Source organism: Ostrea edulis, chromosome 6 (genome assembly GCF_947568905.1).
Source record: "Ostrea edulis chromosome 6, xbOstEdul1.1, whole genome shotgun sequence".
NCBI classification, from domain to species: Eukaryota; Metazoa; Mollusca; class Bivalvia; order Ostreida; family Ostreidae; genus Ostrea; species Ostrea edulis.
Window position 1 is genome coordinate 90,582,218 of NC_079169.1, and position 14,221 is coordinate 90,596,438.

The 14,221-nt window shown below is 37.8% G+C and overlaps 1 protein-coding gene across 2 annotated transcripts in view; it reads right to left on the minus strand.

The window, feature by feature from the left end:
• Positions 1-8,645, minus strand: part of LOC125683671 (uncharacterized) — a 26,662-nt gene extending 18,017 nt beyond the window's left edge. For both annotated transcript variants that reach the window (XM_056142666.1, XM_056142665.1), the window contains exons 1-7: positions 6,438-8,645; positions 3,886-4,267; positions 3,134-3,484; positions 2,976-3,032; positions 2,490-2,828; positions 1,996-2,298; positions 1,294-1,590 (exon numbers count right to left, since the gene is read on the minus strand). In XM_056142666.1, coding sequence (XP_055998641.1) covers positions 1,294-1,590; positions 1,996-2,298; positions 2,490-2,828; positions 2,976-3,032; positions 3,134-3,484; positions 3,886-4,267; positions 6,438-6,473 — 1,765 coding nt within the window. In that variant the 5' untranslated portion in view covers positions 6,474-8,645. The remainder of the gene's footprint in view (positions 1-1,293; positions 1,591-1,995; positions 2,299-2,489; positions 2,829-2,975; positions 3,033-3,133; positions 3,485-3,885; positions 4,268-6,437) is intronic.
• Positions 8,646-14,221: the final 5,576 nt, after the last annotated feature.

Here is a 14,221-nt window from a genome sequence, read left to right on the forward strand (position 1 = left end):
TATCTTATCAAAGCCACTGCAAAACGGCATTTAAATAACTCGTACATATACATTTCATGTATTTAGAAGTTAGAACACACAAAGATCGACAATAAAAGTATTATTTGAAAAAATAAAAATTGATTTATGAAAGGTGAAGATAATGAACAGTGATCAATCTCATAACTACTTTGAATAGAGAGTTGGACAAACACGGACCCCTAGATATATCAGAGGTGGGATCAGGTGCCTAGGAGAAGTAAGCATCCCCTGTCGACCGGTCACACCCGCCGTGAGACCTATATTATGATCAGGTAAACGGGATTATCCGTAGTCAAAATAAGTGTGTCAAGAACGGCCTAACAATCGGTATGAAACACGTCAGACAGCATTATTTGACCCAAGGATAAGTTATATTGGCAAACTAGATCATTATAACAACCATAGAATTTGCGAAATGCTGACTTGAAACGAGACTGTTCAAACCTATAACATGAACTTGTTTGTCAGTAGCCGGCCTCGATTTAAAAACTGATCATACGCTGAACAATCTTGTGTGTATCGAATCAGTTGCGAGATTATATACAAACACCACATGCAGGTGATAATAATCAATATTAACTAATCATTAGGATCACTTTATCAGGGAGAAATAAATTGAACATGATATCTATAAATCTCTTTGTGATCTAAGGTACAATACATGTCCCGTGGAAGTAACGAGCATTTCATAGACATTTTTTAACTAAGAAAATATTTTAAAATAATCATCATTAATTAACCCACAGTTTTAATTGTTTGATCTATTTACAGTGCGCTCGTCAATTCAGATGTTCTGTTTGCCTCCGTAGTTGTCAGGAAATAAGACGAAACGGCTAGAGAACAGCGGTGGTTTCTACACTTTTTGCACACATGTATATGCGCATGATTGATTTGCTTTAAATTTGTACGTGTCAGATTGGTTGGTTTGAATTTGTACGTGATTGGGTGGTTTGAATTTGTACGTGATTAGTTGGTTTGAATTTGTACGTGATTGGTAGGTTTGAATTTGTACGTGATTGGTTGGTTTGAATTTGCGGGTGATTGGGTGGTTTGAATTTGCACCAAGTTGAGTGGTTTGAATTTCCACATGATTGGTTGGTTAATTTCACACTGCATTATAGTCTACAATTACATGTACTTTAGATCTTGTAGTTTCTAGGTAAACAATGAATAATGTGCACATTATACTACAAAAACGACCACTGCAAATCTGGAACATACGCAATGCATTTTTTACATTCATTTTAATCAGCCCATAATGAGTGGACTTACCATCGCGTTCGCTGCAGACGTCCTTTTGTTGTAGAAGACTCTGTGCTCTATCTTCACCACAAGTATTCTCCAAAGCACAAAGGAAGACTTTGATCGCTGCCTCTCCCCTATGCAGAACCATTTTCATAAACTCCATTCTTTTTCTCCTTGTGCTTTCACAGTTTGCGTGCAGATTATTTAACTCCTCCACTGATACGAGTCCAGTGCTTAAGAATGGAGTTTGAATTGCGAGAACACTGACTTCGTTCAATAATTCTGTTAAATTGTCTAAAATATTTCCCCTCACTAGTTCAACGTCTGAAAATTAAAATGTCATTAGAGTAGTACCGAGCATTTATCAGTCTTAGAAATAAAATATTCTTCCAGGACTTTTAAATGTAGTAGTGGAATTAGTATTGAATATACCAATATGTTTTGTGACCTCTTTACGTGGCTTTTATTGTTATTACATTGACACTACTAGAGTGGCAGGACTCTGAAATCGGGTTTTGACTGATCTATAATAATGCGTTTCGTAAAAATTATTTCTGTATTATTTCATTTGGTAAACTAATTCCGATACCTATTAGAGATTTCTTATTTCATCTTATTTTAAAATCAATTCACAGTGGTTCAAAATACAATTCTATGTGTCTGAAGCAAAAAACCCATAAGCTTTTAAGATGGCTATGAAATTTGACAAATATTCAAAGCATCAATTACCTATATCGTGATATTTCTCAATATTTGGAAACAGCTGTCCATATGCGTACATGTTTTTCTCTTTGAGTTTTTCTATAACTAACTTAATCTTATTCTCGGGTTGTTCTTTAAGAAATTCTAAGAATATTTCCACTTTTGCTGTCCTCGTGCTTGGTTGTTTTATCTTATCTATCACTGGATGAAATATTCTTGCAACTTCTTCGTCTCTCAGAAGGTGTAGTGGGTCTAGCTCCTCCCGCAGAAACCCGTGACATCTCTTCAAACAAGCATTGTACTTAAACTCTAATTCAGGACGGTAAGTATCTGTAAAAAAAATTAATAAAAACCGAAAACTTCATTATCTTTAGCTTGTATAGTATGAAAAATTTCTTAATTTTCCCCTTAAAATTCAATATGCCGTTAAACATGTATGATATGGTTTCCTAATGTAAAGAAGAAAAAATATTTGCAAAAACCCATTTTCCTGTAATTTTCGGTGTTACAAATGTCCGTACCCTTTGCTGGGGGTCCCTGCAGCTTTCTGATCTGCACGTCTATTTTGAACTTGTCTTGGGTCAGAAGTCTCTGGACATCGCAGGACTCAAATAACCGGCTTAAGAATTCGGACATGCCCTCGTTTTCTATGAAGTGCTTCAGTTTTGTCATTGCGTAGGTAGACTCGGTCCGGAGCAGGACTATGATGGATCCCGTCGATGTGCTCTCAAAGCTAGAGTGAGTGCCCTGAACAACCATTTCCTCGGTATCGGGGATCATTTTGATTATATGCATCGTTACTTTGCCTTCTGGGTCCGTTATCTTTACTTCTACAGGTTGTGCCTTATCAACTCTCAGACCTTTGAAATGGAGGAAAATTAATAATGCACGTGAGTCTTTGGAGAATTGCGTATACCGGAGCGAAAATCATCGATTTTTTATAATTTGTAAAAATTAATTTGACTATTTAAAACATATTAACAAATTAAAATTAAAGTTTCACGGACTTTTCCTGTAAATAGACCCGTCTTCTAATCTACATGTAACAGTCATATCCCTGTATTCTACAAAGAAAGAAAGAAATATGCGAAAAATGCATCATTCATGCCATTCATTTCATGCAAAGATTTTGAAATTTGTTGATTTGAATTTTAAAACTTCGTACCACCTGCGGCTTCTTGCTCATGGTCTCCCTCCGTACTCTGTCCGAGGCAATTCAGAAGATTCCCAAGATCGCCATTCCTGTCTCCCTTGTTTGCATAGGTTTGTAAAATTGAGAGCAGTTTTAGGTAAAATGTTGGCTCCTTTTTCCGTATGCTCTCCAAGATCATATTAGCTGCTTCGTCTGTATTTTTCAGTCTCGATATTTGTTGGTGTTCGCTCACAGAAATAACGTCCTCCTCCAAGAAATCATCCACAATGCTGGCGCTTACATTCGACACTCTTTTACTGATTTCTCTGATGAGGTGTTCTCGATTGTTTTTCAAATTTCTTTTTACTGTTGCAGAGGTCAAACCTGAAGAAGAAGAAAATCGTCGGTGTTACTGTACATATTTTTCGTCAAGAACGACAACCCTTCTTCCACTATAGCTGCAGAAATGTAGCTCTTTGGGAATTTGGATAGACCAACCCAATTGTCCACTGAGCTAGAGTCCTGCAGCTATTCAGTCACGAAATTAAGGCCTTTTGAATGACGGGGTATTTTTTTTTCTCTTCACTAAATGATACCCCACGAGCGGAAGTGATTTCACAACACAGTCACAAACATAAATCAAGAAAATTTAAAATGGAGAAATTTATGAAATACGTGAAGAGTGTTGAAAAGTTCGTTTCGCAATGAAGCGTTTCCGATGGAGAAGATTAGGCAACTTGTATACCTTTTTTTATTAGAAGAGAACTACAAAGTATAGAACCCACCTTCTTGATTCTCCGTTGCTGGAGGTCTAGAAGACAGAGGAGAACTGCCCAAAGTCCGAAAGCATTCAAATCCCTGCTCCTCCGACTCGGCTATTAATGTTGAAAAATCTTGAATACGTTCCGGGTGTCGTAACAGTTTACGTAAGATAAAGTCACATTTCACCGCACGACATTTACCGATGAGGAACTCATTTTCGTCTGTTTCCAGTATAGAGTGTTGAACAAGATAATCTAGTAGGATATCGGCTGACATCTCTCTCTTTAAGTATTTGTAGTTCTTTCTTATATCACTTGTTACCAAGGTAACCGGACTCTGGGGACACCCACTGTCTTGTCTCCCGTACGATTCTGATTCACGCCTCATAATGCCAAACGCTGAAAACTGCAAGAAACCGTACATGCTTATAACATATAAATTATAGCAAAACTTATTATATAATCTGTTATTTTCCCATTCCAGAAACACGGGGTCTTAACATAAAACATCCATTCAAAAGAATGTAAAGTGTATTCAAATGAAGGGTCGTGTCGTCTTTCAAGGAAATTGAGATAGACGGGATCATTTAAATTTTTATGTCCCCCCCCCCCCTTTGAAAAAGAGGGGGCATATTGTTTTGCAACTGTCGGTCGGTCGGTCTGTAGACCATATGTTGTCCGCTCAATATCTTTCGACCCCTTTGCTTGATAACAACCAAACTTGGTACAGGGGTTGCCCCTGGAGAGTAGATGATCCTTATTGATTTTCAGGTCACATGGTAAAAGGTCAAGGTCAAACTGCTGGTCTTTACCCCATGTGGTAGACCATGTGTTGTCCACTCAATAACTTTTGACCCCTATGCATGATAACTACCAAACTTGGTACAAGGGTTGCCCTTGGAGAGTAGATGATCCCTATTGACCTTCATGTCACATGGTCAAGGTCAAACCTCTGGTCTTAAGCCCATGTGTTGTCCGCTCAATATCTTTTGACCCCTTAGCTTGATAATAGCCAAAATTGATACAAAGGCTTTCCTTAGAGAGTAGATGATCCCTATGGATTTTCAGGTCACGTGGTCAAAGGTCAAGGTCAAACTGCTGGTCTTAACCCCATGTGGTAGACCATGAGTTGTCCGCTCAATATCTTGAGAACCATTCACTTGATTGTAATGATATTTCATATGTGGGCTGGTTATAAAAAGAAGAGGACCTCTAATGTTTTTCAGGTCAAAAGGTTAAAGGTCAAGGATCAATCTACTCTGGACATAGGAATATACTGTCCGCTCAATATCTTAAGAACCCTTTGCTTGACAGACATCAGACTTGGTACACTGGTACATCATCAGGAGAAGATGACACCTATTGATTTTCAGGTCACATGGTCAAAGGTCAAGGGTCAAACTGGACATAGGAATATATTGACCACTGAATGTCTCAAGAATCCTTTGTTTGACAGACATCAAACTTGGTACACTGGTATATCTTTAGAAGATGACCCATATTGATTTTGAGGTCACATGGTCAAAGGTCAAGGGTCAAACTGGACATAGGAATATATTGTCCGGTCAATATCTTGAGAACCCTTTGCTTGACAGACTTCAAACCTGGTACACTGGTACATCTTCAGGAAAAGATGACCCCTATTGATTTTGAGGTCACATGGTTAAAGGTCAAGGGTCAAACTGGACATAGGAATATACTGTCCCTTCAACATCTTGAGAACCCTTTGCTTGACAGACGTCAAACTTGGTACACTGGTACATCTTCAGGAGTTGATGGCCCCTATTGATTTTTAGGTCACATGGTCAATCCACTCTTGACATAGGAAGATATTGTCTGCTCAATATTTTGAATTGATGATACTACTCTCAATTAAATGATGTGTGTGTATAACCCTTTTCAATTTTGCACCATCGGGGGGGGGGGGGGGGGGGGGGGGCATATGTGTTTTACAAACATCTCTTGTTTCTAAAAAAAAAAAAAAAAAAAAAAAAAAACCATCCCAAACAAACAAAACACTGAGCCCACTCACAGCAGGTTTCTCTGAGGGTGTTTTATCCACGTTTACTCATCAATTACGAAGCCCCCCCCCCCCCCCCCCCCCCCCCGACCAGGTATTGCCTGATTAACGGATATTGAGTTCTGACGCAGGTGAGCAGTACGGCACATGGGTTCCATAGCAAAAAAGGAAGGGGGGTGCATATAGTCGATCGAACGGCGGTTTATCAAGAGTGCACTTTTAATGTATATACATACAAACATTATGTATAAACTCGTCATAATTTGTGATCTTTTGTATATTCCCTGGCCAACTTGTCATTATTTATTTTCACTTTGTTCAACTGCCTTTTTTTTTTACTTCGTCATTTATTTTCAATAATCAATAACTGACATTAGCTCAATTCTTTTCCTTATTTATCCCAGTTCGAACTAGTCGCGTTAAAGTCATGGTAGTTGTTTCGTTGTGAATTCGTTAGCCCGAGATAATTGTGATAATAAAACTTAACACAGTGTGCTCTTTAACCTTATATAACATAGGAACGGTAGGAAACGGAAGTGTGTCCATTATAACTTACCTTCCGATATACCTGTAACATAGTGTTATCGGGCATCAGGTTTTGTGTGCACCGGTACTAATAATAAGTCCTGGAAATCAGAACTGGTCTCCATATTATATCCTTATTTAAAACTGTTACAAGGAGTCGTAAGAAAACAATAAATACCAGTTGAAACAGTGCCAAGTATTTATTGATTTTAAAAGTCTCCGTAATATAACTTGTCGATACGTCAGTTTCGTACAACACAAACTCCACCAGACAATATACTATTAATTGTTTTATATATGATTAAACATTCTTTATGAAGAATTTCTCGATGTGTAAACTCTCGGGACATTTTACTCACAAACTGAATAAAAGTGCGAAGCTTTGTTGTTTTCTTTTTTTAAAATCTTAAAGTATCTAATTCCGTGATATCCTCTAGCTTCCAGTATGCTAATTTCAACGTGCATTTCCATAATTTTCTTTTTCCAATAATCTAATATTCTCAATTATTTTCTTTTCTTCCTACCTTTTTAGCTCACCTAAGCTGAAAGCTCCAGTGAGTTTTTCTTATCACCTTTTGTCCGGCGTCACCCTCTCCGTAAACTTTTAACATTTCAACATCCTCTCCAGAACCCCAGATCGAATTTCAACAAGTCTATCTTGCTCCACTCAATATACAGACAACAACAGTCTATCTCACTCCACTCAATATACAGACAACAACAGTCTATCTCACTCCACTCAATATACAGACTACAACAGTCTATCTCACTCCACTCAGTATACAGACTATCTCACTCCGCTCAATATACAGACTACAACAGTCTATCTCACTCTGCTCAGTATACAGACAACAACAGTCTATCTCACTCCGCTCAGTATACAGACAACAACAGTCTATCTCACTCCGCTCAGTATACAGATAATAACAGTCTATCTCGCTCCACTCAATATACAGACAACAACAGTCTTTCTCGCTCCACTCAATATACAGACAGCAACAGTCTATCTCACTCCGCTCAATATACAAACAACAACAGTCTATCTCACTCCGCTCAATATACAGACAACAACAGTCTATCTCACTCCGCTCAATATACAGACAACAACAGTCTATCTCACTCCGCTCAATATACAGACAACAACAGACTATCTCACTCCGCTCAATATAGAGACGACAACAGACTATCTCACTCCACTCAATGTACAGACAACAACAGTATATCTTACTCCACTCAATATACAGACAACAACAGTCTATCTCACTCCGCTCAATATACAGGCTATCTCACTCCGCTCAATATACAGACAGTCGTTGCGACTGTGTAAATCGAGCAAAGTGAGAGGTTTGATTTTAATCGCATGAAAGGTGAAGATACTGAACAGTGATCAATCTCATAACTCCTGTAAGGAACTCAAAATAAGTAGTTTCAGAAGTTGATAAACGAAATTCAAAGTCATTTAAATGAATGCCCACATCTTTTTCGAAAGAAAGATAATTAAGGCATAGTAAAGCTATGGTGGCATCTTTTAAATATCTTCTCAAGAACCACCTGCCAGGAAAGTTGAAATCACATGAAAGCTTCCCGACATCTCGAGAACCAATGAGCTGATTTCATTAAGCTTGGTACAAATCATCCTTAGATAAAAAGGATTCAAGTTTGTTCAAATGAAGGATCGTGCTCCCTTCAAAGGGGAGATAATCAAGAAAATACAAAAATGAGGTATCATCATTTAAATATTTCCTTTTCCTCTGGGCCAGAAACGTTGAAATTTACATGAAAGTTTCCTGATATAGTGCAAGTTCAAGTTTATTCAAATTACGACCCTCGGGGTTAGGGTAGGGGCACAATAGGGAATCAAATTTTACATAGAGATTTATAGCAAAGATCGTCTTTTCAAGAACAGGCCTATGATTTATATGCAAGTATACCCAGGTAGTGCATAATTCAAGTTTATTCGAACTGTGACCTTCAGAAATAGGGTGGGGCCACAATAGGGAATTGAGTTTTACATGGAAATATATAGGAAAAATCATTATTTAGAAACCATCTACTCAAGAACAGCAACGCCATGATTAGTCATATTGATATGCAAGCATCCCTAGGCAGTGTAGACTCGAATTTATTCAAATTGTGGCCACCGGAAGTAGGGTTGGGCTACAATAGTGGATCAAATTTTACATAAGAATACATGTATGTATATGAAAACAATCTTCGTTTAATCAACAGCAGGGTCAATATTATTCATATTGATACATTTACATTCTCTGAATCTTTTCTTTTATATATTTCTTTTGAAATTGACATTGTTTTCATCTTAGATAATGAATGCATGGTTGTTGTAAACTAGTTCCATCCGTTTTCTTTTACCCGTCTGCGTAATTATTTAAACAACAAAATGCTTTCTCTGTTGTTTCATCGGGTGCATGATGAAGGTAGCAAGCATTGCGGGAAAAAAAATCATAATTCGCGACTACAAATGAGTAATGTAAATTTTTCTGCAATGATTGCTGCCTTCATCACCCACTCGATGAAACAACAGAGAAATATATTTCATTGTATATTTATTATTTTTATGTATATTTTAAAGATGTAAACCAGATTTAAGTACTGGAATATCATATGGTTAATCCATTCGTTACGTTAACAGAACAGTCAATGCACCCTTTGACCTTGATGACGCTCCATATTTGGTAGTGATTACACAGACAGGTGGTAATAAAAAACCGGATCGAACTAGTTTTCAACAAACATGCATTCATTGTCTATGATGAAAGCAATGTCAATTTCAAAAGAAATATAAGAGAAAACATTCATTGAATATAAATATCGCCGAATATGGAGCGTCAAGATCAAAGGGTGCATTGGCTTTCCGTTTGTAGCGGTCGGCCGGGTTCGATCACAGGTGGCCAGTTAGCTCAGTTGGTAGAGCACCTGACTAGAATTCAGGGGGCCCGGGTTCGAATCCCGGCCTGGTCCGTTGCATTTTCTCCTTTCCTGTTACATTTGGTGCCGTGACCAGCCCCTGGAACTGACAGGTGAAAATGCCTGCCAGGGGATAAAGATCCTGGGTTGATGTCTTCAGGGTGTGAAGACATTTAAGGAGGGAGGAATGTAGCGGTCAGCCGGGTTCGATCACCGGTGGCCAGTTAGCTCAGTTGGTAGAGCACCTGACTAGAGATTCAGGGGGCCCGGGTTCGAATCCCGGTCTGGTCCGTTGCATTTTCTCCCTTCCCGTTACAGATTTGGTGCCGTTGACCACCCCTGGACTTGGAGGTGAAAGTCCTCCCAGGGGCAAATAAGAACTTGGGTTGATATCTTCAGGGTGTGAAGATATTTAAGGAGGGAGGAATGTAGCGGTCGGCCGGGTTCGATCACAGGTGGCCAGTTAGCTCAGTTGGTAGAGCACCTGACTAGAGATTCAGGGGGCCCGGGTTCGAATCCCGGTCTGGTCCGTTGCATTTTCTCCCTTCCTGTTACACGTTTTCAAAACGTAACAAATGGGTCAATGGTGAGATAATTTAATACGTAAATCTAGTTTATGTGTATATATTATAATACCGGCATTTTCTAGAAACATATTTCTCTAAGGGGATTCACGTTTGTTCAAATGAAGGGCCAGATTTTTTCCAAGGGAAGGTAATAGCTAAATAGTGAAAATACTTTGATGACTTTTTAAAATCTTCTTCAGAACCACAAGGTCAATTTCAACCAAACTTGCCACAGGGTATCCTTAGGTGAAGGGGATTCAAATTTGTTTCCCTTCAAAGCGGAGATAATCACATCAAGAGGTACTGTGAGCAATACTCAGCACAAGAATACCCCCCCCCCCCCCCAGTACCCCAATCTCCAAATGGGTGTTGTTAATAGGTATAGATTACCTCTTTCCCGAGTGTAGAAAAGAAAGGGCATGACAAAACCTTGGGAAGTCTCTTCCCTAGGAGTGTGCTTGACCTTTGACCCCATATTCGATAGGGATCATCTTCATCCCATGGATAGTCCATATGTATGATGTGGTGACTGTAGGTGGAAAGGATAACGCTTTAGAGCCCGGAAACCATAATGCTACTTCAATGCCCAGTGCACTTGACCTTTGACCTCAAATTGATAGGTAACATCTTCGTCCCATGGGTAGACCATGTGTATGATGTGACGACTGTAGGTAGAAGGATAACACTTTAGAGCCCGGAAACGGACCGACACTGTGGACGGACTTGATTCCAGTATGCTCCCCCCACCCTCTCCCCCAACTTTGTTGCAGGGATGGGGGGTATAGATATGCAAAAATAGGGTGGGGTCATTTAAAAATCTTCTCAAGAACCACTGGGCCAGAAGAGCTGAAATTTACACAAAAGCTTCCTGACATATTGCACATTCATGTTTGTTATTTACCTTTATTTGAGAAAGTTAGGTGGGATGCCGATTCTTTAGAAAAAGCCAAATGTGCACTGATATCGTGTGTGGAATCTTTACAGATAGCAGCTGAAACACCCGATGAAGAGCAACAAGGAACGATTGATTCGTCTGTGGATCATTTTACAACAGAGATCGCGGATGCTATGGAGCCGTTCTTCGCACTGAAATCTAAACTAAACTATCAGCGTAAAATTGCTCACTCAAACGTATCATCGCCTATTGACAAGCCATGGATAACCACTGAGCTGAAACGAAAATACAATGTCTACAGGAGTGACCTCCGATTATTCAATCGCAATAAAAACTCTGTAAAGCATCAAAATCTCATGCAATCAAAGAAGGCATATAAAGCTTTAGCATCGAAATTAAAAAGACGATACCAACGCGCAGAAGGAACATGCTTGATAGTATGCGCAAACACAACCCTAAGGCATTTTACAGACTATTTAAAAGGAAAAAGGGACAGCCCAAAAATGTTAACCCTGGTGTCTTCTATGAACACTTTAAGGAACTAACAAGTAATTCGAACACGACTGCGACTACCAACCCTGAGCGTGCGAACGACAATCTCTGTGTTTTTGAAGAACTTGACTGTGAAATAACAGAAACTGAAATCACCTATGCTATCAAACGATTAAACAGTTAAAGAGAGAAAAATCGCATGGAACGGACTTGTTGATTAATGAATATTTTATTGAATTTAAAAATGTTCTTGTACCTATTATTCACAAATTGTTTAATCGCATTTTTTCATCAGGTTTCTTCCCTCAAATGTGGTCAAAGTCGGTCATTGTTCCAATACTAAAGAAAGGGGATGTATTAGACCCAAATAATTATAGAGGTATTAGCTTAGTTAGTTGTTTCTGTAAATTATTTACTTCTATTTTGAACCAGAGATTATTGTTATGGTCAAATTCCAATGATGTTATTACCGATGCGCAGTTTGGTTTTCAGTCAAAGCGGGGTACAGCTGAGGCTATATTTAGCCTGAGTTCAATTATTGATATGACATTATGTAAGAAAAAAAAAGTTGTACTGCTGTTTTATAGATTTTAAAAAGGCGTTCGATTCAATTGAAAGAATAAAATTATGGAAAAAACTTAGCACTGTTGGCATAATGGGGAAACTACTCGGTATTATTCGTGTGATGTATGAAAATATGAAGTCTTGTGTCAGATCAGCAGGAATGTTGTCTGAGGTTTTCAAAAATGATATCGGTTTATTACAGGGGGAAGTATTGTCACCCATACTTTTTTCATTATATGTTAATGATTTTGAGATCGAATTCTTAACAAAAGGGATGATCCCTGTACAAATACAAGAATTAAATCTGTTTGTCTTGATGTATGCAGACGACATGGTTATTTTTTCCGAAAGTGCTAATGATTTGCAGAGCATGCTGGATACACTTTTTACCTATACCACAAAGTGGGATCTTTCAGTGAATGTAGAAAAAACAAAAATAGTTATTTTCAGAAATGGGAGTAAAATTAGCAGTAATGAAAGGTGGCATCTGAATGGGGAGCCTATAGAAATTGTTGATAAATTCACATACCTGGGTGTTTTAATGAATTACAATGGAAAGTTTAGCACCACACAAAAGCAATTGGCCAGCCAGGGCAGAAAAGCAATGTTTTCCTTGAAATCTAAAGTCAGCCAAATGTATTTAAACACAGAAACAATGTTATCCTTATTTGATACATATGTTGCAAGTATACTTAATTACAGTTGTGAAGTTTGGGGTAGCCATAGTGCAAAAGATGTTGAAAAAGTGCACTTGGAATATTTGAAGTCTGTACTGGGTGTCAGGAAAAATACAAATAATGGTATGGTGTATATAGAAACAGGCAGACTGCCCATGAACATTGTTCGCTGGTTTAGAATTTTTAAATTTTGGTTTAAATTATTACAAAGTGAAAATTGTATTTTGAAAACATGTTACAAAAGTTTACGTGAAGAAGCAGACAAGGGTGGAAATCGTGTGATTAATTGGGCTATCCATATAAAAAACAAACTATTTGATATAGGTTTGGGTCATATTTGGTGTAATCAAGAATATAATGGCGTATATTGTAATACTTATTTCCCAATAATTAAGCAAAGAATTTCTGATATTTTTGTGCAGAGTATTGTTGAACAAATCAACTCCTCACCAAGATGTAAAATTTATATGTACATTTATGACTATTTTTCATTGCAATTTTACTTGACGAAGGCTATACCACATGTTTATAAAAAACATATTAGTAGAATTAGAATGTCTTCGCATAATCTTGCCATTGAGAGTGGACGTCATTTTAATGTAGCAAGAAATAACCGCTATTGTAAACTTTGTAATTTAGATATTGAGGATGAATTTCATTTCATTTTAAAATGCCCTTACTTTATTGAATTACGCAGGAAATATATCAAGAAGTATTATTGGAAAAACCCATCTGTTTTTAAACTTATACAATTATTAAGTGTAAAAAATTTCAAAGAGTTGTGTAATTTGGGGAAATATCTTTACTGTGCCTTTAATTTACGTAATGATTTACTTATGTAGCATTCTCTGTCTATAAATTCACATCAGTATTGTGTAACATACCATATAATGTCATGCCATGCCATACTATACAATTGTTAACTTGTTTATTATTTTTGTAAACATGTATGCCATAAGACGTATGTCTTCAGCAATAAAGAATAATAATAATATGTTTGTTGAAATTATGGCCCCAAGGTTAGGATAGGGCCAGTAGGGGATCAAAGTTTTACAATAAATATATAGGAAAAATCTTTAAAAATCCTCTTCTCATGAACCACTGGGCCAGAAAAGTACAAATTTACTTGCTGCAGAACTGTAGCTCTCTGAAAAAATATTTTGACATAACTCTGTTCTGCAGCTACAAATTTACATGAAAGCTTCCCAACATAGTGCAAATTCAAGTTTGTTACAATCATAACCCTTGAGGGTAGGATGGGACCACAATAGGGGATTCAAAATTTTATATACAAATAAAATAGGGAAAATCTTTAAAAATCTCAAGAACCACTGGACCAGAAAAGTTGAAATTTATATGAAAGCTTCCTGACATAGTGCAAATTCAAGTTTCTTAAAAACATAGCCCCTGGGGTTAGGATGGGGCCACAATAGGGGATCCAAGTTTTACATGCAAATATATTGGGGAAATTTTTTAAATGAGCCAAGGTGACTCAGGTGAGCGAAAATGCTTTCCTGGCCCAGTGATTCTTGAGAGGAAAATTTCTTGAATGAATTTGTATGTAAAACTTTGATCCCCTATTGTGGCACCATCCTACCCCCCCCCCCCCCCCTCCCCAGACCATGATTTGAACAAACTCGAATCTGCACTATGTCAGGAAGCTTTCAGGAAAATTTGTACTTTCCTGGCCATGTAG